This window comes from Temnothorax nylanderi, unplaced genomic scaffold (assembly GCF_030848795.1).
Source record: "Temnothorax nylanderi isolate EJ_2023f unplaced genomic scaffold, tnyl_v1.0 TNYL_tig0459_pilon, whole genome shotgun sequence".
NCBI lineage: Eukaryota > Metazoa > Arthropoda > Insecta > Hymenoptera > Formicidae > Temnothorax > Temnothorax nylanderi.
The window spans coordinates 22,816-49,480 of NW_027249521.1; the positions used below are offsets into that span (position 1 = coordinate 22,816).

The 26,665-nt window shown below is 34.6% G+C and overlaps 1 protein-coding gene and 2 long non-coding RNA genes across 11 annotated transcripts; 1 reads left to right on the forward strand and 2 right to left on the reverse strand.

Moving 5' to 3' along the window:
* Window positions 1-1,398: 1,398 nt before the first annotated feature.
* On the reverse strand, window positions 1,399-6,672 carry LOC139782997 (uncharacterized). Of its 4 annotated transcripts, none has more exons than XR_011721087.1 (5): window positions 6,517-6,672; window positions 5,849-6,242; window positions 4,496-4,582; window positions 4,296-4,355; window positions 1,399-1,554 (listed from the first exon to the last, which is right to left on the reverse strand). It is a non-coding gene; the product is annotated as an uncharacterized lncRNA (long non-coding RNA). The 4 variants fall into 4 exon arrangements; XR_011721086.1 differs by having other exon boundaries at window positions 1,399-1,567; XR_011721085.1 differs by lacking the exon at window positions 1,399-1,554 and adding an exon at window positions 1,719-2,299.
* A 541-nt stretch (window positions 6,673-7,213) lies between these two features.
* Window positions 7,214-8,845, forward strand: LOC139782996 (uncharacterized). Its single transcript, XR_011721084.1, has 3 exons — window positions 7,214-7,491; window positions 7,596-7,747; window positions 8,669-8,845. It is a non-coding gene; the product is annotated as an uncharacterized lncRNA (long non-coding RNA).
* Window positions 8,470-25,205, reverse strand: LOC139782995 (putative nuclease HARBI1). Of its 6 annotated transcripts, none has more exons than XM_071722108.1 (9): window positions 25,082-25,205; window positions 14,416-14,966; window positions 14,065-14,301; window positions 12,303-12,503; window positions 11,684-12,239; window positions 11,273-11,589; window positions 9,436-9,629; window positions 9,100-9,232; window positions 8,470-8,991 (listed from the first exon to the last, which is right to left on the reverse strand). In XM_071722108.1, the coding sequence occupies exons 6-9, from the start codon at window positions 11,381-11,383 to the stop codon at window positions 8,842-8,844; spliced, it is 588 nt and encodes a 195-aa protein (XP_071578209.1). In that variant the 5' UTR covers window positions 11,384-11,589; window positions 11,684-12,239; window positions 12,303-12,503; window positions 14,065-14,301; window positions 14,416-14,966; window positions 25,082-25,205; the 3' UTR covers window positions 8,470-8,841. The 6 variants fall into 6 exon arrangements, with proteins under 6 accessions (XP_071578209.1, XP_071578213.1, XP_071578208.1 ...); XM_071722112.1 differs by having other exon boundaries at window positions 14,416-14,617; window positions 25,082-25,204; XM_071722107.1 differs by lacking the exon at window positions 25,082-25,205 and adding an exon at window positions 15,866-16,684.
* Between the last annotated feature and the right edge of the window lie 1,460 nt (window positions 25,206-26,665).

Sequence of the window (26,665 nt, forward strand, 5' to 3'; positions counted from 1 at the left end):
ATATGCCATAAAAAAAACAAGGATCAACATACAATCTTACCAATACGGCTCACCGACCGAAAGATAAACAACAAACACGTAAATTTGTTGTACGTGGAAGGCCCGCGAGATGCCAACGTAGGATATTTCGCCTGGATGAAAAATTTATCACGCCTCGTGAGCTCGCAGATTAATAAGAAAGGACACAAAAAATACTTCTGCGATCGGTGAGTATATTTTTATTCTATGATATTTCATTTTTTTTTCATGAAAAATAATAAATTATTCTTTTTCGCAGATGTCTACATTATTTCAGTTCGAGCGAAAAATTGGCAGCCCATGGCGTAGACTGCCAAAAATTAAACCACTGTGCCATCCAGTTGCCAAGTGAGGATGACAAGTGGCCGCATTTTACCAACTACGGCAAGAAAGAACGAGTCCCGTTCATCGTGTACGCGGACCTCGGCTACGGTCAACGTGACGCTACAAATGCTTCGAAGCATTCCTCTTCTCTTTTCTTTCAATGAAGAAAGAAGGAGAAGAAGAACGCTCCAAAGCATTTGTAGCGTCACGTTGACCGTAGCCCCAGAGTGCACCCTGAAGAAGACGGAAGCGGATCCACCTATACCTACCAACGACGACTCGTTATCCGTGTATCGATTTCGTCGCGATAAAGACTGCATCGTGTGGTTTGCCGGAGAGCTTGAGAAATTAGCCCATAACGTAAAGTCTATATTGTCTGATAATGTTCACATGATAGATTTAACGCCAGACGAGTGGGAGATATTTCGCAGTGCGACTGTCTATATGCGAGAAACCGTTCGCGCCAGACGACACGCTGGTACGCGATTATTGCCACCTGACCGTGCGGAGGCAATAATCGCGAAACCAAACTTTCACAGTCGTTCAGGCAATCTAGTCGCCGCGCCGTTGAATTGCGTAAACTCGAGGTAAAATTCAACAAACCGATCTACGTGGGCATGTGTATACTCGATGTATCGAAAGTCTATTTATATGAATTTCATTACGAGTATATGTTACCACTGTATCGCGACAAATGCAAAATTATGTACACTGATACGGACAGCCTTATATACCACATCGAGTGCGAGAATGTTTACGAGACGATGAAACGCGACATCCACAGATTCGACACGAGCGATTGTCCGACTAACAACGTGTACGGTATACCGCTTGCAAACAAGAAGGTGCCGTGCTTAATGAAAGATGAAAACAATGGTGTGATGAAGACGATCATGACGGAATTCGTCGGGCTCAGAGCGAAGATGTACGCGTTCAGGGTGGATGGTAAAAAAGACACTAAAAAAGCAAAAGGCGTCAAGAGTAACGTCGTAGCGCGTACTATAACGTTCGACGATTACAGTTCGAATTGAAAAAAAGTATGAAAATATAAAAAAGTATTACTTTATATATTGCATATATTTATGTTTTACATTTATAATATTATTTTATCACATATGTTCTTCTCATTTTTCAAATAATATTTTCTTGTATCATATACATAAACTTCTTCAGCTTCTTTTCACCAACCTCTCTCATCTATCCGTATCTCAGCTACTCGATCCACCTCGATACAAATCGAAAAGAGAGACAGACAAAAAGCAAAAATAATATAATAATAAATATAAATATAAGAATATGTAATTACATAAATACTTATAAAAACAAGGCTAGATACAGATATAAAGTGAAGATCAAAAAAGATTTTTTTATAAATGTAGAATATTTATAAATTTTTTATTTTTCCTTTTACTTTCTTTCTTACATGATTTGTTATGTTCTGATAATGTATAATAAATACGCATACGCAAAAATAATTTGATAAGAAATATTGTAGGAAAATGCGGACACGGCGGTTCAAAAATTATATTTTGCACAAGCTGAAATAAGTAACTGCCAATATTTTTCTGAAAACAATTTTTTTCAAAATTTGTCACAAATATTTCTTCTAACTTATGTATATATAAACAGAAATCATCGCTTGCTACATTTAAGTTCCCGAACATGTTTGTTTCATTTTTTTCATAAGCTTGAAATAAAGAATATAACGTTGTATCATCAAAAGTAGTCTTGCTTTTATTTACATAATCTATACATGTATCACATGAATGTATTTCTAAACATTTTTTTATTAGATACCCACATACATATTTAAATGCATTTTCTTCTGGCAGATTCATTGTATAATAATCATAATTTGGGATGTCTAAAATTGTACGCGTTGAAGATGGAACAGATTCAGATACGATAGATGAAGTAGAATTTGGTGTCCCAATTAGACTTAACATATCATCTTCATCTGGAGCACAATTTTACGTATCTGAATGTTTCAGAAATGTTATACTGAACAGTTTTTTGAAAGCGCGTGAAAATGGTATAGGTGTTGGATTTAAAGAATTACCACCTTGTTGTCTAATCGAACCAAAAAAATTTTCGAGACAATTTTGATTAATCCTACGTGTTTTCAAGTATAGAAAATTATAACATTTTAATTTTTCCCAAAGTTTTATTATACTTTTAATCGTTATCTGCCACCATTCAAAACATTTTACTTTTACATTAGTACCATTTTTATCAATGACTTTAATACTTTTCAAAAAGCATATTATTTTTTCTAAAAACTGTTGTTGTATTTCGCTTTCGGTAAAAACTTTACCATATTTTTTAGGGCTACTTGCAGTATGAGAATTCAAAATATCAAATAATTTATCGAAATGGTCTATTAAATCAATGGTTCCAACTGCTTCACTTGGAAGTAAACCGTGAGGCATTTGGATGGACAGCAAATTTCACTTTCATTCTTTGAAAACCATTGGGTTCAATATGGCATTTCGTTACCCTGGTAGAAATGTCATGCATTTTTTTAGCAGTTACTGGACAGTTATATTAACTTCTGTCTAATAACTGAGAAGTAAAACTACTTGGAATTTTCCAATCAAGATGTAACGCTTTTTCTTCAGTTACTGCGCACAAAAGATGCGCAAAATCTGAACTCATTTACTGAACAATAACAGGACAATAAATGAACAATTCAATTGATTAATAAGCAAACCTACTGATCAAGAAATGGACAGTTTTGCCTTAGTAATATTTTATTGCTAAATGTAAAATTTTGAGGTTAATGAGAGTCATAATGCAGGAAATCTTTCATGCGTAATATATATTATACTAAGAGAGAGAGAGAGAGAGAGAGAGAGAGAGAGAGAGAGAGAGAGAGAGAGAGAGAGAGAGAGAGAGAGAGTTTAGCGGTATATAATACATATTATATACCGAAGATGTTTGCAGTATGATTCGACACTCTCATTGACCTTATTTTTATATTCGGATTGCAAATGTCATGAACACCTTTACATTTTTCTTCAAAAATTTCATTTTTAAGGATTAGTTTTATAAGTTTTACTTTTTATATCATTAATATTATTATCATCAGAATATTTTGCTCACCTCCAATCATAATAGCCTTATTAGTTGTTACTTCTGCAACAAAATTTTGTTCTGTCATATTCCTTATTTCCTCCAATTTCCTTTTCCTTGCTCTATGTTTTTCTACATGTTCACTCATTCTTCACGCAGTTTTAAGATCTTTTAACACTTTATGCAATCTTTTAAATTAATTTTATACAGACTGTATAATACGCGCACGTTATAAAACTGAATCAATATTACAATATGTCTTGGAAACAATGGAAACTCAATGAAACTTTGTTGAGTTCTTATCCAGTTCCTGCGCAGTATTTTAACTAATAATCATCTATTAATACTAGACAATAACTGGGCAGGTGTCCACGCAAACTGCATATATTTTTACCAGGAAAACTGCTTCAGATACTGAATAAAATTCTATCAAGTTCTTGTCCATTTCCTACGCAGTATTGTTACACAAATGAGAATGCAGTAATACTAGACAGTAACTGGAAGGGTGTCTAGGAAAACTGCATACATTTCTACCAGGGTATATGTAAAGACATAAGATTAAGTGCAATATAAATTATTGCACACAAATCATATTGTACAACATATCAGGTATTAATTAAGGCTGCGGTCCATTTAATGCTACAATTTATGCTTTAAAGCGTTCTTTGTCTTCTTCTTTCTTTATTGAAAAAAAGGAGAAAATGACAGCTTTGAATCATTTGTAGTGTTATGTGGACTGTAGCTTATAAGCATTCATAGTTTTGATCACGTAATACAGTAAAGAGATATATAGAGATAGAGATATATAGAGAGAGAGAGATATAGAGATATATAGAGATATAAAGAGATATATAGATTAAAGTAAAATAAATAAAACTTACGGTCCAGCAATTTCAGCATCATTATTCATTACACGTTCAGGTTCAGGTAATTGCAAATTACTGAAAAAGGTATATAATTAAAAGAATGTTATTTTTATTACAATATTCAAATATTTTCCAAACATTGCAAAAAAATTATTATATATATGTATTTTTTTGGTAAGTGTTTATGAAAATAATTACTAGTCTTTTATTATTACCTGTTATTTTCTTCTCTGCTTGTTGATGGAGTTGCATTCTGTACATCCAGATCCATCTCCAACGTTCCAACGTTGAAACATGTATTGCTACAAAAAAATCGAGTTAAATGAGCTATTACAATTTTGGTTTTAGTATTTGTATATAAAATGTGTGGTAATTGTGACGATTCTTAAACATGAAATTATATTTTACGTCGGACAAAATTACTTGTAAATAACTAAATAATTAATCGAATATTTGAAGACAGAAATCATACGTAAAATCGATATTATTCAATGTTATTAGAAGAGCAACATGCGTAACCACATTCCATATATCTAAACCGATCGATTTTAGTTTTCAAACTCAACACGTGCATATTTCGTACATCATATAAGAAAACTTTTCTAGGGAAAAAAGGCTCTTGTCCTAGGTCCTTCTCTCCGTCCACCATAAAAAGAATTTATAGTGGAGGAGATAAGAGGCCACAAGGGCTCGCAAGGATCCTGTAAAATTTCAGTCTGCTTCAGTCGGCTGGTAACAACCAAATACAGAAGTACTCAAATCGATGAAGAATTTAAAATACCAAAAAATATAAGAAATATATTTACAACTCTTTTTTCTATATTTGAAATTATAATATTTTATAACATAGTTAACTTCAAAGAAGATGTATGAATTTTTTTATATTTTTTCAATTATTCCAATAATGTGTATAAAATGGTCTACATGTCTACAATTAAGGTATTAGAAAAACGTGTCCAATTTAAAAATTAAAATACATTCATAATAATAAAATTCAGAATAAGACTTTAATATTATAAGATAAAAAAGCTATCATAATAGTGTGGATTGTAATGGTATACTAGATTTTGTGTGTGTGTGTGTGTGTGTGTGTGTGTGTGTGTGTGTACAATATAAATTTTCTTTTTGTACAGTGTAATGATATATATATATATATATATATATCAATGTATTTTAATTTTTAAATTGGACACGTTTTTCTAATATCTTAATTGTAGACATGTAGACTATTTTATACACATCATTAGAAAATTGAAAAAATATAAAAGAATTCATACATTTTCTTTGAAGTTAACTATGTTATAAAATATTATAAATTCAAATATAGAAAAAAGAGTTGTAGATATATTTCTTATATTTTTTGATATTTTAAATTCTTCATCGATTTGAGTACTTCTGCATTTGGTTGCTACCAGCAAACTGAAGCAAACTGAAATTTTACAGGATTTTTGCGGGTCCTTGTGGCCTCTCTTATCCCCTCCACTATAAATTCTTTTTATGGTGGACGGAGAGAACAACCTAGGACAAGAGCCTTTTTTCCCTATATATATTTTTTTTATTTGACACACCTTGTTGTTTCTTCTTATACAGTGTCCAAGACAATCACACTTATCATCTCTTTCTGCGATTCTTTTTGCGCGTTTCACCCCTTCCGTTCCAAACGATCGTCAAGAAAGATTTGCAATGATGCAAATTGTCCGATTCTTCCAGTTTCACGATTTTCGTCACGAAGCAATGGCTGAAAAATCATATAAAGCAGAAGTAATCATAGTGACACAACAAATATTAAACTGGAACTTAAAATATATTATAAGTAACAATAAATCTTCGATCACAGCAAAAATGTGCTGGATTATAGATGCACTATCACGGTCTGCTCGCAACCCTCTTCCACCAATCATGAGACCGAAAGTATGTGCCTTCAACCTCTCCTTGAGGCTATATAACACAAAACAACGTTATCTGGAACATCAATATATTTCTCAGGTTATGTTCGATAAAAATTAACTTACAAAAAGAAAAAATTCTAGATGTTTGCCTCAGTGTCTCTGTATAACGGAGAATTCCGAAATACTCGGAGATTTCCCATAAGGTGTACTTTATTTGCATATATAATAGATTTTCAATACAGGATTAATGTCAACTTTGCTCGCAGATAGCACATCGCGATATGATAACGAGGATATGTTTTTTTCGACATTCTCTTGCCCCCTGTGGCGTGATGAAGGATACTTACATGGCAGCGGTAATTTATAGCGGCTGCTCGTAATTTTTATTTTCCAGCGGGGTTAAGCGTTTTTAAGGCCATTGCACGTAACAAAGTTTTAGTTTTAATCGTAAGGCCGTAAGAAAATAGACCAATCACAGTCGATTATTCTTCTCGCGCTTGAAGAATAATCGAGTGTGATTGGTCTATTTTCTTACGGCCTTACGATTACAATTAAAACATTGTTACGTGCAATGGCCTTTACCGTAATGTGCAGTGTTTTTCTTAAACGGGTTCAACGCGGCATAGTTGAACGCTGGGAGAATCTTTCCGAACCGGGTAAACGGATGCAGCCGTGTATTCAACGTATTGTTACCGGCCTCCAGATCGCGCTGGAGATAGTCGCTTATTATAGCGTTTTTTATTGGCAGAACTGGTGCGCACTCAGTGCACATTAAAGCCGTTGTACACTGATTTAATCTCTAATATTTAAAGTAAAATGCAAATATTTCGACTGATAAAATACCCAGTACATATTTTACCAAATAGTGCAATAAAGAATATTGAGGATTTCATGATTTAACCCGTTTATATTAAACATACACTTTACGTTGGTTTGTGTACGACGGCTTTAATGTGCACTGAATGCACACCAGCTCTACCAATGAAAAACGCTATTAGATTCAATGCCCGTCTCGCGTTGGATCTGTCAGTTACGGACCGTTAAGCTATAACCACACAAACTTGCATAAGCCCATAAACATAAGCATAAGAGAATTGATTGGTCCATATGCATGTGCATAAGGAAATAGACCAATCCGTTTCTTTATGCATATGGTTATGCACCTATGCAAGTTTGTCTGGATAGACCTTTAAATGGCTGTCGTAATAGGCCGCGACAATTGTGTTACGGTATTCACGTGTGTCGCCTCGCTTTTACGACAGTTTTAGACAAGGAATAGGTACTCACTCGCGATTTGTCGTTACAAACGACACAAATAACACGTATGACCTATATATATCTTATATATAGTTTTAGTATATCTGCAATATTATTTCCTGATTTGTAATATATAAAATACTTTTTTTAATTAAGATGTTTATTGTAGAAAAACGTATGAGATACTCTTCCATGAAAGAAGCTACAAATTATTTTTAAAATGTACAAGAGGATCATAGCAGACCAAGACGTCCGAGACGTCCGAGACATCATTAAGACGTTATTAAGACGTCATTTGACGTTATTCTCCTACCTGGGAAGGTATATGTATATATATATATATATATATTTATATATATATTTGCAGGTGTTATATATTTTACGCGCACTTATTGTCCTATTCGAAATTATCAAATATAAAAATTTGGATGAAAAAGTTGAAAACAATATCTGTACAAGCTAATCTTATGTTTCGGCCTGTATTACGAGCGATATTCAGGTGTTAATAAAGAATTTTACATTAACTTGTGATCTATTTTAATTCGTAGCCAACGTTTCGACCTACTTGGTCTTCTTCAGGGCAACTATTGTTACATTCAAATAAATAAATTAGTGTCTATTGGAGCTCACATAAGAACTCCCACATACTCTCACGTAACATATGACAAACAACGACAAATTCAGACGCCGAACATAGCCGATAGATGCATTCTAATCATACAGAGGACCACCGATAAGATGCAATTTATCCCTATGGAGGACTGCTGTTGCGAGGAAAGTAATGAATACGGAATTGTTCAACCGCGATAATGTAATCGGTAACTTTTTAATGTGTGCTTGATGACAGCGCTAATTTGAGCACGACTTTGACCTTGCTTGCGTGACGCATCACCGACGATGACCATCAAATTTTATGTTATTGTATATAATTTCTTATGTGAGCTCCAATAGACACTAATTTATTTATTTGAATGTAACAATAGTTGCCCTGAAGAAGACCAAGTAGGTCGAAACGTTGGCTACGAATTAAAATGGATCACAAGTTAATGTAAAATTCTTTATTAACACCTGAATATCGCTCGTAATACAGGCCGAAACATACGATTAGCTTTTGCTTCAGACGAGCGAAGATACTTATATTTATATTTAATATCTGTACATTAAAAGTAATTATCGGATTTAGCGATTTATACAATAAATGTCAGTAATATAATTGTAATATAATTTTCTTATTTTTTGCAGGCAATAAGTGAAGGTTTGTAACGTATTGCGTCTGCAACGGAAGCACAAAACGAACTTTTAAGAAAATCTATAAATTTAAATAATCGTACATTTAGATATTTTGACAGAAATGATATGATATAAATATTTATATATATGTCACTAAATAAAGTAAATAATAAGCGATGATAATATTAACCCAACAGCCACGTTGATCGGTCTCCTAAATCATATAATCGTATCATTTCATCCTTTATAGCGAAATATCTCCATATGAAAGCATCATGCACCGTTCCAGGAAATCTGGCATTTATGTTTAATATTTCTAAATCATGGGAGGCTATCTGTAATAAAAAATAAAAGTATGTAATATATGTATCAATTTTTTTTACAAAAATTGAATGTGAAAATGACGTGTATTTATAAATATTATTCGTAATATGTCAACTTACTGCCTGCTCATAAATAGAATGAAAACCCTTATGATTTGCATACGCTTCTTCATGTTTTTTTGGTCTCACGATAGTCACATGTGTACAATCAATACAACCGATAACACCTTTAAAGTTTCTTTCTTCTTGAAATCTGTAAAAATATATTTCAAAAATAAAATATTGGAAAAATATACTGATAATAAATTAGATACAAGACATAGACAAATAGTTATTTTTCTTACAGATAATTTTCTTACAAATATTTCTTACAGATTTATCAGAATCAGTTATAAAAAATAAAAGCATAATTATAAATATAAATAGCTAATTTGCTAATTTAAAAAAGTTAAGTACCTTCTTTTTAAAGCTTCCCGCTTTACCTCTGTTCTTGAGAACTGAATCCATTCATTGGCGAGTATTTCGGTAATACCTACTGCCACAGCTTTTATTGCGCGACTAACAGCAGGTTGTGAGATTGACACAAGATAATCATTTCCAACACCTTTCTCATATAAGCCAATAGCAAAAAAACGTAGTGCCGTTAAAACCTAAAAGTATTAAAATGTCTATTTAATATCTTATTAATTACTTTCAGGTTTTGGCTGCATTATAGATTTTTGTATTTGCTTATTGAATATACATGTCACAGTAAAAGCATGAAATCAGTAAATGTGTACATTTATACTAATCAATGTATACATTTACTAAATTTTAAATTTTAAATAGGGGAGACTGGGGCAAGGTGTTACACAGGTAAAATGTTACAGCGTAAAAAGTAGATTCATGAAACCGTCTAAGAAACGCTAGATAAACGATTGTGAAATGTATGATTATTTAGCTTCAAAATGCGTTTATCTAGCGTTTCTTAGACGGTTTCATACCATTATTATCTGGAGTAAATGACTGACGGGCATTGCTGAGATAAGCGTCATTGCGTACGTGATTCACGGAAAAAAATTTAGCTAAAAGTCGTAAAATAGGGATAACTAATTTTTTTGCAGCAAGAGCTATATTTTTTGCAGCGAGAGCTAAAGTTTAGCAATAGTAGCAAAACCTTTTGTTCTCGCTGCAAAAAATGTTAGTTATCCCTATTTTACGACTTATTTTAGCTATAGTAGCTAATCTTTTTTTTCCGTGTTGTTATTTAACAGTTTATGCGTACTCGGTATGTCTGTTATTTTAGATCCACTCGTGTTTACATTTAAATTCGTCTTAATATTGGATTCTACAAAATCAATATTATATGTACATGCAACTCTACTTTATGGAAAATATGATTTTTCGATTTATAACATGCAGCTGTAGTCGTTCAATATTCTATTTAAATAAAAGTGAAAAAGATCTTGCGTGTAAAAATTACTGTTCCAGAAATAAAGACACCATAATTAAAGTGTAACTATTAATAAAAAAAACAATTGATTCGTTTATTAATACAATTTATTTGTTTAAAATAAGTTAACATAATAATTAATGTTAAACAACAAAATTATTATTAAACACAAGTATAATGTGTATTCCTAAAATAAGAAATTTATCATTCAAAAACAAATAAAAACGTAAATAAATTAACTTTTTTAAAAAATATGCGAACTTAGCGCCTTTTTAACTTTCTATCAAAGTATGTGGAACAATGAGTATATACTGTAAAAGTGTAAAGTAGAACATAAATAGAGATGGGATTAAGTTCAATATGTATTTAAAAATCCGAGTCAAATCCAATAATAAAGTTTCATTTCCTTGGATTCGAGTAATATTCGTAAGAAATAATATTTCATACATTTTGTACTTGCGAAGTAATCAAATTCCAATTAGTTAGTTTCGAATTTTAGAATGAGTGTCTGCAGGATTCGAAATGTACTTATGATGCATATATGCTTTTATTAAATTAAATTTTCAATACCAAGAACAAAAATTATATGACTTTGAAATTTTATAGGTTGAAGAAAGAAAGAAAAATAGAAAGAAGTTTTAAAATATTAATGTTTAAATAATAAATTGAGATTACATATGATTATATTATACATAATATGTACATGTACGATTACACATGATATATTATATTATACATATGTACGTACATGTACATACATATGTATAATATAATCATATGTAATCTCTATTTATTTTTCATCATCATCATCATCCAGCTATCCTAGTCCACTGCTGAACATAAGCCTCCCGTAGTATTTACCAATTTGTTTTGCATTGTGCATCCCGTTTCCAGCGACACGTTTGATGTCGTCGGTCCATCTTGTTGACGCCCCCTGCTCCAAGAGGCCCTGAGCCTCCACTCAAGAATCATCTTCGTCCATCGGTCGTCGGAGATTCTCGCTGTGTCCCGCCCAGTTCCATTTTAAGAAAATGATTCTTTCGATGGCGTCTGCTACCAGCTTTCTCCCAACGTGACATACTGCACTGCCATATATTATAGATAATCCATATTCAGGACATTCTTATTTGCATCCGCGCTTAATCGCGTATACATCGTCAACTCAATCTTGCATTAATCTAGAAGTAATACATAGGGAACAAAACGCTGCTAATAAAGTTCGGTATAATCACAATGCATTACGTTATAATAAAAGTATTCTATAATTAGTACCGGTTAAATCTTATTGCCTTCGAATTTCGTTTGAACCAGCTCGGAAATCGTATCAACTCATCAGAGCTTTCTGACATTTTGCCAGCCGGTATAACAAACGAGAAGCAAGCATGCATCAGAAGTAGACTCCACATAATATTTCCTCTCATCACTTTCTCGATGAAGTCTCTTTGAGATAAGTATTATCTATTATAGATAGAACCGCCCGTCGGGCGAAAGGGAATCCGGTTCCTATTCCGGAACCCGGCAGCGGAACCGCATACAATTCGGGCCCTCGTAAGAGTGTTCGTCGGGGTAACCCAAAATGACCTGGAGACGCCGTCGGGAGATCCGGGAAGAGTTTTCTTTTCTGTATAAGCGTTCGAGTTCCCTGGAAACCTCTAGCAGGGAGATAGGGTTTGGAACGCGAAGAGCACCGCAGTTGCGGCGGTGTACGGATCTTCCCCTCGGACCTTGAAAATCCAGGAGAGGGCCACGTGGAGGTATCGCGCCGGTTCGTACCCATATCCGCAGACCTGCTTTCGCCCCACGTGGGCGGTTCTTTCTTCTCTGCCAACTGCGAATGTAACAATTCATTAACTCTTGGCCTTCGTACAAATAATCATAATTATATACTCACGGTAATGCTTGAAATATTTTGACTCCCAAAAAATTTTCTTGTATAAAAAGAGGCGCTATTTGTAACTGTGGAAATATAAGCCGATCTTATCGTTCAAACTCATATTTTTTTGCTCTGCTGCATTGAGAATGCTATTTTTGTAACATCGAATGGACCGCAGTTTGAAGTTTTTTGTCAATCTTCTCCACGTGAGACTTTTGCCTGCCAAGAAATTCCAAATGATTTATTACTTGTCGAATATCATAATTCATCGACTGAATTAAACGGTCGAGATCTTGATGTTCTCTTCAAAATATGGACTTTATTGAATTCTGCGAAGAACAAGATCGAATTATATCAAATGAATTATAAGAAAGTCTTCCAGTAAAAATAATGCACAATCCAAAGTTGTTACTGGTTTTCCTCCAAAACAAAAAGAGAAGCATGAAAGGCAGCTCTGACGGAGACTTGGATATAAGCGATAAGCATAATGATTAGATCTCTAACAATCGAATAATTCAACATCTACCTCTGCATTTGTCTGTCGGTACTGAAAACAGGGTCGCAAGATAAACTAAGAACCCAGAGCCCTAATAAAAGAGAAATCGACAATAATAAAAACAGGGTGCAAGTAGAAACTTGTACATTGCTTCCTCATATTTTTTAAGTAAGCAAGTAGAAACCTGCATTGCTTCCTCTATTTTAAGCCATAGTTATTTATATTTATTTATTTTGGCTTCCTCATAGAGGAAGCAATCAAAATTATGGACCTTTAACCGCATATAAAGCTGAATCTAATCAACCAAATCTTAAAGAATTATATATGAAATTGGGGTAGAAAAGACTGAAAAATATAATTAATCAATTCTTAAGTTATAGAAATTTTAGTAAGTTTGGCTGTTTTTGTAACAGAAATCGGTAACCCCTTTATTATTAACAAAATTTATTAATTCTATTATATTCTTCAGTCTTTTCTACCCCTATTTCATATATAATTCGTTAAGATTTGGTTAATTAGTTCTGGAGTTATAGAAATTTCGGTAAACTTAGTTATTTTTTTTTAACAGAAATCGGTAACCCCTTTATTATTAACAATTTTTATTAATTCTATTATATTCTTCAGTCTTTTCTACCCCTATTTCATATATAATTCGTTAAGATTTGGTTGATCAGTTTTGGAGTTATAGAAATTTCTGTAAATTTGGCACAGACATACACACATACCGACATTTTTTTTAATGCAATATTTCGACGTTTTAAAACATTCTGAACATATTGACATTAAAAACTCAAAAAACAATCTTTTCTTTGGTTTCTTCTACCCCTATTTTATATATAATTCTTTTAAATTTGGTTGATTAGAACCAACTTTATACGCAATCAAAGGTTCATATACGAATTTACGAAAACAAAGCTTCCTCTATAAGGAAGCAAAAATGGATGCGTCACTGGAAGAATCGATAACTTAGACCCTCAAAATATAAGACGGCGGGGGTGGGCCTTACGACAAAACTCGCCAATGGACAACTTAAAAATAGATAATTATATCTAGCTCGAAGGGATAGGCGAAAAACCGAAAGTTACGTCACGATCGGAAGAGAATTCCACCAATCGAATCATATTAAAAAATAATCCCGCCTCCTTAATTCTGTATAAAAATCGCGACTTTACGCACTTGGAGACACTTCCGATCCGGCACGAGACAGTTTACTTCTGAGTCCGCATACTCATCCCAGTTTTCGTTTACTATTATATTAAAGACAATTTTCTGTTGTTCACCAACCTAAAGAATCGCGAGTAAATTCTGTGCGCGCTAAGTGCCACGAATCACCCTCAGCCTGCTGGCGAACGGGAGTGCCTGAAAAAGGAAGACACCATGAGTCTTGACCAGAGCGCCATGCTGAACAGCCAGCGAGAAATCTTCGGACGCATCTCCAGAGCCGTCGACAATCTCAAGAAGATGGGTCAGGCGAACATCACCCTCTCTGCCATCGAAACACGCATTCGCCTTCTTGACGACCTGTGGGCAAAATTCGAAAGTCTGCATAACTTGATTCGAGCCTGCTACAAGGACCGCTACGCTGAGAGTGAGTACGCTAAATCTGAGTTACTCGACGAAGCCGAGAGTGCTTACGTGATACAGCGTAGCGTCCTGTCCGAACAGGCGAATCGCTTCACGTCCGCGTCGGCTTCTACGTCCTTCACGCCGCAATTTTTGGGTACCTACGAAGACTGTCCGTCTTTCCGTGATCTCTTTTGGTCGGTCATCGGCGACAACACATCTATCTCGCAAGTTGAACGGCTGCACTACCTTCGCTCGTGCCTCCAAGGGTCAGCTGAAAATTTGATACAGTCATTAACTATTACTGGCGAAAATTACGATCGCGCGTGGACGATCCTTTGCAAGCATTATGAGAACAAGAGGGAGCTGATACGCTCCAACTTCGCCACGTTTACCGCCGAAGCTCAGCCGCGTCCATAACGCTCAAGAGAGCATTGGAAGACCCATCGACTCGCACGGCATGGATCTGTTCAACCACCTCGTCGTTGAACTGTTCAACTCGCGAACGCGTCTGGAGTGGGAATCCTCCTCGGGAGACTCATTCGAACCGCCGAGTCACGACACTCTGATGAACTTCATCACGAAACGCATTCTCACCTTGAACGCCGCGAATCCGAAGAACACTGTCACAAATTCAAGCGCGCCATCACAGGAGCAGTGCCACCAGGCACACAAAAAAAAAGTGTCTTGGCCGAGAAACTACACTAGTGTATTCCCATGTACTTTTTCCCCCTGAATCCGAATCACAAAAAAACAATTTTTTTTGCCTTTAATTCGTGTTTTTGAGCATTTTTTTGTGGTTATCTCATAAATTTTAGCCAATCTGACAATTCTGACTTCGGATTCGGATTCAGCGGGAAAAAGTACATGGGAATACACTAGTGTGTAGTGTCTCGGCCAAAACACTTTTTTTTTGTGTGCCTGTGTAATTATTAGAAAATATATTACTAATTTTTTTAGAAAATTAGCATTTATTAATTTTGTAAAGTATCCGTTTTTAGAAGTATATTAGTTGCAGTAGAAAAGAAACGATGACGTTAACTATACTGTAGTATATTCTCGCCTTCGGCTCGTGCGCCTACCCGCGCTCGTGACTAATGGCGTTTTCGATTTGTGACAAACCTGGCTCGGGTTAGCTCATGGACATAGAACACATATACATATTATGTATGTATTCTATGTCTATGAGCTAACCCGAGCCAGGTTCGTCACAAATCGAAAACGCCATATCAGCCAACTTCCGTACGTGTAACACATACTATTTTGTATTACAAGTGCATGTAGGGATGGGGGTTAAGGGAGTGGAAATGTGCGTATATTAGACGAGTGCGGGTAGTCGCACGAGCCGAAGGCGAGTGCGTTTATCCGCACGAGCAGTCGGGAGTTTTTTCCCCCAACGAGGGGGGGCGAAGCCCCTCCCCCCGCATACTTTAACCGACATTTATTACAGGAGCAAATAGCACGTATCGCGTAGGCTCGTAGCGAGCGCGAGCGCGAGCGCACAGTCACGTTTATCCACTACCTGTCGAAATCGACTTCGTCGGCCAGGTCAGCCTTGTCGTCGTCGTCGTCGCGTCGACGACGGCGGCGGCAGCGGCGATGGCCACGGGCTGACGGGCCTCACGGGTCTGATGCCCTGATGCCCGAGCGAGAAAAACGAATAGCGGCGCGAGTTTGCACGCGGTTGTCCGCGATACGAGACTCGCGCTTCAGACTCGGCACTCGGCGACTCCGCGACTCGGCCGCGCTGACGAAAGAGAACACGAAAGGGAGGACGCGCCCGTACTCGTACCGTTTGGGAAGGTTATGCGTACAAGTATGTACAGTAGAGTGACATATGAGTAGCTGTTAGGTTAGATGTGTGTTGGGAAGAGGTAAAGTGGCGGTATTTTCGGTAGTTGTTTTCTGTGTGCGCTGCGAGATGGCGTTGATACCCGTTAGGTATGGCTTGAACCCGTGCGCTATGAGTCTTAGCGCACGGTTTTCCCGTTGACTATGACTTTGGATATGACGTGTGGAATATTTTGTAGGTAGATGTTGGCAAATCGTTAGGGGAGACCGGGGCTAAACCGCCAGCGGGGTTGAACCGCCAAATCAAATATCTCGGAACCTGTATATTGTGCGAACTCGCTATTAACATTGTAAACGCTGCTTATGGTACCCATGTGACCAACGGAGTTTCGGCAGGTTACCTGCCGTGTTATGATTTTTACGAGGGCAAACGTGTTTTCGGAAGGTGAAAGTGAAATTTTCTGCGCGTGGAAATATTGTAATATCTGCAATAATATTTGCTCTCCAAATCTCGCGGTACGTGATTATAAAGAGTAATGCATGCTGAACACGAATCCAGTGTAGTTTTTTCATTATCGTTGATGTCTAATATTTCGTGGGCGATCAAACCTGAAACTTATGTTTGGGGCTTATCCGCCAGTAAGCACCCGGGGTTGGTCCGCCAGTCTCGTCACTGTGGCGCGCCGGGCGCACGACTTCAGCTCACGGCGATTTCAGGTTAGGTTTCCCTCGAGCGTGATTCTGTCTTCCCTTGCACGTGCGTCAGTTTGTGTAGGAGGGAAATGGTACGCACGTATCGTCGCAAAACGGGTGTTTTTGGGTGTTTTGGCCGACCGAAAAGATGGCGGACCGTTGTTTTCGAGATCGCTTACGCTCACGGCACGTCGGCGAGGTACGGCGAGGCACGGCACGGCTCTGAGATCCCGCGATTTCCGCGCAAGAGTTAACATGCCGCGCGCGCTGTAGATCGTCCCGACTCCCGGCCGCGGTAAATCGTCGTTGTTGGTCGTTGTGTCAGTGACAGTCGCGCGTGCGACCGCATCGTCCAGCGTTCGCCGCATCGTCTCGGCGTCATTGTCGCCGCCGTTGTAGTGGTGGTGGTGTCGGTGGTGGTCATCGTCGTCGTCGTCGTCGTGGTGGTCGTGGCCGTTGTCGTCGTGGTGGTCGTGTCCGTCGTCGTCGTGGTGGTCGTGGCCGTCGTCGTCGTGGTGGTCATGGCCGTCGTCGTCGTCGTCGTCGTCGGCGCGTCGAAGAATCGGCGCGAGGACGCCGTCGAGTCGGTAAAATGGTCGCGCTCCACCGCGAGCTTTTCTAACCCCCCTGTCGCTATTTATCGCTCCCCCGCGAGAAACGCGGCTTGGTTAGGTTGCTCGAGGGTCCGCGCTGATCCTATGGCACCGGAACGCCGTCACGCGTATTCCCCGTGGTTGCCCGCGTTGACAATGTGACGTGCCGTTGGGGAGTTTACGATTTGGTTAACCTCTGTATTCACGTGCCTAAATTGTTTTATGGAATAAGTAAAACAATTATTTTTTAATGTTTTGCATAAAAATTTTTAATAAATTTTTATATTTTTCTCTTAAAAAACAATTATTAAAATGTATCCTATCATTTTTCAGGATTACATGTACGTATATGTATTGAAAATGCAGTGTGGCGGATAAACCCCGGGGGGGTGGCGGTTCAACCCCGGCATTTTTGAGATTTCAATTTTTGCACCGTTGTCGTTTTTGCTCTATACCGGTTAAACAAAGCGACGTAGATAAAAATTTCCTTAATAAATTTTGTAGCTAAAGGTTCACTCTTTACAGTGGTATACCACCTTTAACTTCAATTATTTATTTTGTTGTTAAAAATCGGCTCCGAAAAAAAACTGGCGGTTTAGCCCCGGTCTCCCCTACTTTCCGCACAGAAAACACACACGGAAAGTGCTACTTTCCATGCACGTGTAATACAAAATAATTTTTTCATACTGAAAATTCGTGTTTTTGGGGAAAATTTGCAATTACTAGATAAACTATAAACGTGCTTTGCACGCTCCCCCCCCCTCAACCCCTTCCCCCTCAATATAACAATTATAATTTATAAAACACGAAAATTTGTCGGCCTAACTGGCAATAAATTTAATATCAATCACAACGACGTTTCGACCTCTGCTTTGGGTCCTTATCAAGTTACAATTATTTAGCAATGCTGCAACAACACAAATTACCGATATTACAAAGAAATCAATAAATAATGGTACAAATATAAAAACTTACAATGATTGCGCGTCAAGTTTTAAATCTTATTGTCATCGTAAAAAATATGCGGTCAGGAGATGTAAAAGAACAACCACTTAGAGACATGACCATGCCGTGTAAAGCTCGGAGAACGAATGGTAGCGAAGATATAATACGGTCATAGACTAATGGTAGATATTCGGTGTCTTTTTGTGAGTTAATAGCGTCTGTATGTTTGACGGTAGTTTGCGTTTGTTTATTATGAATTTACCATTCGTTCTCCGAGCTTTACACGGCATGGTCATGTCTCTAGTGGTTGTTCTTTTACATCTCCTGACCGCATATTTTTAACGATGACAATAAGATTTAAAACTTTACGCGCAATTATTGTAAGTTTTTATATTTGTACCATTATTTATTAATTTCTTTGTAATATCGGTAATTTGTGTTGTTGCAGCATTGCTAAATAATTGTAACTTGATAAGGACCCAAAGCAGAGGTCGAAACGTCGTTGTGATTGATATTAAATTTATTGCCAGTTAGGCCGACAAATTTTCGTGTTTTATTAATTTATTACTGGCGAAGAATTATCGTATTGAATTATAATTTAATCATAATAATAATTATAAACAAATAATTGTGAATTTTATGTGTTCATATACGTATTTTTCTTATTTATTCAGATATTTCTTGATATAAATAATTTTTAACGTTTCTAACTTGACGTTGATGGTTACCTAGAAAAACTTAATAACTGAATCAAATAATCTCACTCTAGATAAAGCAACATATATAATTTTCGTTGATTAAACACATATTTTCTTCAATCACACCAACTTTTCATCAAACATTTAAGTTTGAGAATTATTGTTTTTTTTTCACAAAATTATATTTTTTAATATAAATAAAGTTTAATTGTTTAATATCGAATTTCTTTGAATGTTTTTTCTGTTTTTTTATTGCTTCTTTTAAAAACCTTATATATACAAAAAGGTTAAAATATAAAGTTTTAAAAATTCGCAAATATTTGAGTCCGCCATATTGGATTTATTTTTTGGAATTTTTAAAATTTGTTACAATATGCAAAATCTACACCAACAATACCACATATATACAAAAAGGTCTAAAAAATATTGATAATAAAGTACTTTTGAATCGGGGGATCACTTTTCGGGGGATCACATTGGATTTTTTTATAAGGGATTACATTAATAAGAGATTTTCAATTTTCCACCGAGATGACTGGGCCCGGAAGTACAAGTAGCGCTAGTAATACGCTTATGCTAAGGTATGCATTTCGTGTGCGATGGCTCTAATGCTAGCCACACCCACTTTTCATAAAACGTTAACACGTTAACAGGTTTTGACCAATCGCGTATATCCGTCCCCTTCGTCTTGTCCAGTATCTCTGATTGTAATATTGTCAGTTACCTCATGTTCATACTTGTTTTTGCCAAGACAACTTGTTTCAGAATAAAGGATAAAAAATTATTTTTATTTAATTGTTAATTTTCTGAAAAATTAAAAAATATTTTTTTTAATTACTAATTTTTTGGAAAATTAAAAAATATTTGTTTTTTATTATTATTTTTTAGAAAATTAAAAATTATTTTTATTTAATTATTTATTTTTGAAAAATTAGTTATAATTCTCGATTTATTATTAAATTTTCTAAAAATTAAAAAATAATTTTAAACATTAATCATTTTTGTAGAAATAATCTTTTTTTGAAATTATTTACAAATTGTTAGGTAAATAAAAATAAGTTTAAAAAAATTTTTATTTTTTTGGCACTTAATATATTGTATTTTGGCTTATTAATGATTGCTTTGACATTTAAAAAATAAATAATGAAAATTTTTTTTGCCGATCACTGGTCACGAAGATACGGAAAAAGCCCGAAAAGGTTACTAAATTAATATAATTAATATAATAATAAATAATTTCGATATTTTCATAAATCTGAAAACTGACTCTTTTTTATATATTTAGAATAGGTGCTCCTATCGTCGTGTCACGTCGTGTCTAAGATAGGTTAAGATAGGTTATATTTCTTTCTTATACATAACAACAGTCGCAGTACTGCGGATATCGTTCCGTTATTGCAGCGTTATATGCGGTAAAAGCAACAGAAGTAATTACGGAACGATCTTGCAGCTGTGCTCAATGACGTCACATCGTCAGTACTTACAGTGAATACAGAAACTAGAGCTCCCGGTCAGAAATGTGTTTTAAAATACACGGGTACACGTGACACGTGTAGTCGTACTACACGTTACACCTGACACGGATCACCGCAGGTACACGTGTAGCCGTGTATTTTAAAACACGTTTCTGACCGGGAGCTCTACGTTCTAGCGTCTAACGTCTCTAGAGACGTTGACCCTTCTTGAGCCATTTACCTACGAGTACAAGATTATCTGCTTGCGTCCTTCCTTACCCCTACCCCTCTGGTTAGCCTTGCATTCGCTTCCCAGTTTTTCTCATTCAAATCCTGGGGTTGGACGTAACAGGTGTAAGAAATGATTTTGATACAAGACAAATGGACATAGTATTTATTATTTTCTCTTTGTTAGAAAAGTATTTAGACTTATAAAAATTTACTTAATAAACGTTTGAAATATAAAAAAAAAAGTGGACAGTATACTTTTTTACAAAAAAAAAATTATAATCAAGACACAAACGTTAAATAAACTAACGTTAAATAAATTTTGCACATAATAAATGGGATATTTTGTTGTTTAAAAAAATCAATACATATTAAATTCGTAATATATTCTTTCTCTTAATGATGTTGTGTCACACATGCATGAATAATTATTCGTCATTAGCGTACGTTTCGTCTTCCTTTCGTTTACGTGAGTCGGAACAATTCGTTGACATTTCTATTGAAATCCACAACATTGCTGTCTATTGATCTAAAAATAGTCGTTATTTTGTACTTATACATATATAAAATGATTCTCCAGTGGAGTGTATTTTACACCCGAGGCTTCTTATTTTCTAATGAGTGTTGATGGGAGCATTGAAGGGTGTAGTCCCAGTAACAAAGATCAGAAAGATAACAATTTATAAGCTCTTATTTAAGGGGAGATAACTAAGTAAAATGGTCAAAAAATCGAAATTTTTTAAATTTAATATTTCGAAAGTATAACATCTTGAGAGTATTCTGGCAAAAGGAGAAGTCGAAATTCGAAATATTTACGGAGCTATCGCCCATTGTCGAGACGCACCTGGAACGCCGGGAGCGTACCTGAAGCTGGAAAATAATCAACTTTTCGAGGAAGCTGAAGGACTATTGTATGGGCCTGGAATTGCTGATTGAGCGGTAAGTCACTAAAACTAATAGTTTTATCGTATTAAAACTTTAAACGCGATTATCTCGAAACTGCATTTTCAAAAACTGCTGCCACTGTAGTTCAAAAAGTTGTTGATCGATCGGGCTGAAATTTGGGGAGGTTTTAGTCTATAATATTATCGAAAGAATATACCTAAAGTTGTAAGGATATCGCGTAAATAAATTACTTTTTTGGGGTAAAAAGTGTCGAAAAAATAGTCGAAAATTTGAATTTTTGATTAAAATGCCTACCAAATTTTTAATTTTGCACTTTTTTATAATCTTATAGGTATATCCTTCGCCTAAACTCATAAGTAATCGAAAAATTTTTTGGTTTTTTGTTTCAGACCGCTACAAAAAACGTGACGATGGCAGCCTTTTTCCATCTCGCGCAAAAGACGCCAAATTGTGAAGCCTGTAACGCCGCCATTTTTTTTTGTTAAAAAAAAAATTTTTTTTTCAGTGCTTGACACCTATAATTAAAGTATGCCAAAAGTTGAAATTGATGCAATTATTTTATCACCTCTAAAAAAATTGTTCAAAAATCGCTTATTTTCGTGCTTCTACTTAGTTTTCTCCCCTTAATGTGTTATCTCTTACAATCGCAATAATGAGAAAGAGAAGAGAGCCCATCTCGATCTGACAATGAGTATCGATCTGAGTATCGAAAGTAACAAATGGCGCTAATTTCAAGAGTAATAAAAAATGTAGACTTTAATAATGTCTAACTTTCTAATGTATAACTAACAAGTGTTCTGGATTCATACCGACCATAATTATTTAAAAAAAACAATAAAAATAAAGTTTTTACCTGTTAATATACTTTAAGATGTATAACCATGAACAAAAACATGTGATATTATACTGCAAAAACAAAAAATTATAATTAGTTTTAATATTTAATATTTATAACATAAATAACGTGGGGTATAATATACACCCCACCCCCCCACTGAAAGAATGAACAAGAAAAAATTAGTCGGTGTTTGGAACGTTACAGTCATGTATACTATAAGACTATAGAAACAAATATCATTCTTAGATTTAAATAATCATCAAATTTCATTAATGCATAATCCTATTTTAGTGTTACACTGATTTATTTAAGATTCTTGTATATCAAGATAACTTCTCAAATATATTGTCATTGTGAAAAGAAGAAACATAACGCTGTGTATAATAAATTAAATAATGTTAAAAGCAAATCGAATAATTACCTAATAACGGCTCTTCTTTATCTTTTGCTTGTTCCCTGTTCCTCATATATGACCATATATAGTCAATATCTATTATTATAAGTACCTGACGTCTGTCTGTATGTCTGTCTGTCTGACCGCGAACTACTTATTCGTTAGTGGACCGAATTTCAAAGTATTATATAAATAAAAGGACATTACCAATGTAAGAAAAAACATATGCCAAATATATAAAATAATACAAATTTGTATATTACTAATTTCTACAAAAAGTAGTGAAATCCTAACAAAAAGTCTTTACAAAAGAAAAAAAATACGCCAAGTACATAACAAAGCAATGTATATATGTAGATTTTGGAAAAAATAGATGTCTAAAATTAACTTCGTTCAATATCAAAAATAGACGTAAGCTTAATGCAATTAACCAAGTACATAATATATAGTATAAATATTATAATCTAAATTACAATTTTTAGTACTGCTATCTATATATTAAGTAAGAAGTACATAGCTCTCATTTATACTTTGTTATATTAATTTGTTGGTTCTCTGCATGTATATTAATAATAAACGCTGAAATATCCAGGTGAGAAGTTAAGGAAGAACTTAACATTGAGACTCAAAAACTTGGCGTGCCCTGGGCATATTGAAATACATTCAAACTTATGATAAATAAATATACAATATATGTATAATAAATTTATGTATGCTAATTCTTTGAGTGAGAAGAGCAGCACAAAGAAAAATGTTAAATTTAACATTAAAACTAAGATATAAAACTCTTAACTCACTAAATATTATAATATAAATTATAATATGTTGTTACATGTTGCACAGAATGCAACAATTGATTTAATTCATATCCTAATTATACATTTTTTTCATTGTTTTAATAGTGTAGGAATTCCGGGGGAATTTTTGGATGGAGATTTTTTCCGGGGAGATTTCTTCCTAGAACCATAATATAGGCATATTGTATATTCAATAATGTTTATAAAAACTAATAGCATTCTTAACATTTATAGTAAAGGTCAATTTATTTATTTGGGCACACCAAGTTTCCTTAACTTCTCACCTCGATATTTCAGCAATTATTATTAATATACATGCAGAGAACCAACGAATTAATATAACAAAGTATAATGAGAGCTAATAAGTACTTCTTACTTAATATATAGATAGCAGTACTAAAAATTGTATTTCAGATTATAATATTGATACTATAGGATTATGTACTTGGTTAATTGCATTGATCTCACGTTTATTTTTGATGAACGAAGTTAATTTTAGACATCTATTTTTTTCTAAAATCTACATATTATGTATGTTTGATTAATACATTCTACAAGAATATGAGCCAATAATTGTACATAGAAGTGGAGAACTATTGTAAAGAACTACGAAGATAATGGTGTTAAAATAAGAATATCAGCAACAATGTATTTAATGATACTGGCAGTAACTTTAATAACGTCTTTTAATACACAATTTCGTTATACATTTCGCATATCCGCTAACATACAAATTATGTTGTTACATAATTTATTAATCGCCCTGATTAATATATTTTACTAGTTTAATAATTATACATATACAAACTGTCCTTTAACTTATTCTTTTATCTCATAAAAATTAATAATAATTAATTTTATAAATCATATAATTAATATTGGCAAATTTAATTTTTAGATCAAATATAACGGAGAATTTCGCACTAATGTTTGTGATACGTTAATTTCTGAAAAACGTGAAATGTAAATAAAATTACAATTGCAAATAAAAGAATAGGTCCACATTAAATCTTTCAATCATGTGTAAGATATTAGTTGGTTAAGAACGATTAATTCTTCACCGTATAAGTATAAATAATCATCAAGATTAATATGACAAATCCGGAATATATAAACCATATGTTGTAATCAATTTAAGTTTCTTTGATTAATTGTAAGTTAAAAAAAATATAATATATTAAACAATACGAATCACTGATCTCAATAACGTTGAAGAGATAATGTTTTCAAATTTAGAGAAATAGAAATGTATATTTCGAATTCCATCTCTCGAATTATTCAAACGTGCTCTACGCTGCACGTTTTTTGCATTTTTATGTGAAGGTATAGCTTACCGCCTGATGACAAAACCTATATATTGAATTTATGTACCAATTAGTATAAAACTTTTAGAACAATTACCTGCGGTTAACGTGTTCTTACTCCAATATAACTTTTGGATTGTTCAATACGAGATGTGAGGAGAACGGTCTGACTGTTTTGGGGAATGTCCGAGAACTGACTAGGCAATAAGTCATTCACTATTCTTCGACCGCAAGGAGAACAATAGACTGTGGTCGGTCAATTTCTTACGACTCACGACTTACGACAGTTACGACATCCATTGTAGACCGGGCCTAACAGAAAAGCTGCAAGCTTATTGGCTAAAAACTGTGCGATAGCCAATCAATTTGCAGCCTTTCTGTTAGAGTAGAGTTTGCGCATACATTTCTCGTTAGAGAATCGGGCCCCTGTTCTTTGCAGCTGAACTGGCTGCACTAGTTCAGAGTTTATCTTTTTTACACCACATTGGAAGGAAAAGGATGAACTCTGAACTAGTGCAGCCAGTTCAGCTGTAAAGAACAGACCCATTAATAGTTTCAATACATGTAAACAATGTATCTAACTAGATGGCTAAGGTGAGAAAGAGAGAGAGAGAATATAAATTAGTTTTCTCTGTAAATTTGCACCGATTTTTATTAGTGTAGAAGGGGAAATGATGGCACAGGGCCGTACAATCTTACGCGAGACCCAACAAAAATGTTGCGGAAAATTTTAATAATTTATTGGCTCATAGAGACACATAACGCGCTAATGTTATTGTGTTAATAGTTTAGTAACACTTTATTTTAAATAAATAGTAATATTTTATTATAAACTGTTTACATATATAATATAAGTAGGGGAGACCCGGGGCTAAACAGTCCGTTTTTTTTCGGTGCCGATTTTTAACAACAAAATAAATAATTGTAGTTAAATGTGGTATACCACTGTAAAGAGTGAACCTTTAGCTACAAAATTTATATAGGAAACTTTTGTCTACGTCGCTTTGTTTAACCGGTATAGAGCAAAAACGACAACGGTGGAAAAATTGAAATCTCAAAAATGCCGGGGTTAAACAGTCTACCCCCTGGGGTAAATCAGTTTCAGGTTTGATCGCCCATGAAATATTAAATATCTACACTGGATTCGTGTTCAGCATGCATTACTCTTTATAATCAGCATGCATTTATAATCACGTACCTCGAGATTTGGAGAGCAAATATTATTGCAGATATTACAAAATTTCCACGCGCAGAAAATTTCACTTTTCACCACGAAAACATGTTTGCCCTCGTAAAAATCATAACACGGCAGGTAACCTGCCGAAACTCCGTTGGTCACATGGGTACCATAAGCAGCGTTTACAATGTTAATAGCGAGTTCGCACAATATACAGGTTCCGAGATATTTGATTAGACGTATTTACCCCGTAGACTTTTTAGCCCCGGTCTCCCCTACATTTATTCTTGAAATTTAAGTTTTGTTGCGATACCGCAGTCATCTTATCAAATGTCATCTTATTTATCTATAAATTTATTTATATATAAATGTCTCAATTATATAAATCACAGATTATTCCTACGAAACTTATATATATTATTTAATGAAATACTTTTTATTATTGTAGGTCAAGATTTTCTTGTGTATCTTATTTATATTATATTATGGCATCACTATTTGCAT

What these genes read in the sequence shown, in the direction of transcription:
- LOC139782995 (XM_071722108.1), bottom strand. Translation starts at nt 11,383, where the DNA reads ATGATTCTTGAGTGGAGGCTCAGGGCCTCTTGGAGCAGGGGGCGTCAA. An exon ending in GCACAATGCAAAACAAATTG is followed by an intron (nt 9,630 to 11,272) that starts GTAAATACTACG and finishes TAATACTTTTAG; the next exon opens with GTTTTAACGGCACTACGTTT. An exon ending in ATTCTATTTATGAGCAGGCA is followed by an intron (nt 8,992 to 9,099) that starts GTAAGTTGACAT and finishes TTTTTATTACAG; the next exon opens with ATAGCCTCCCATGATTTAGA.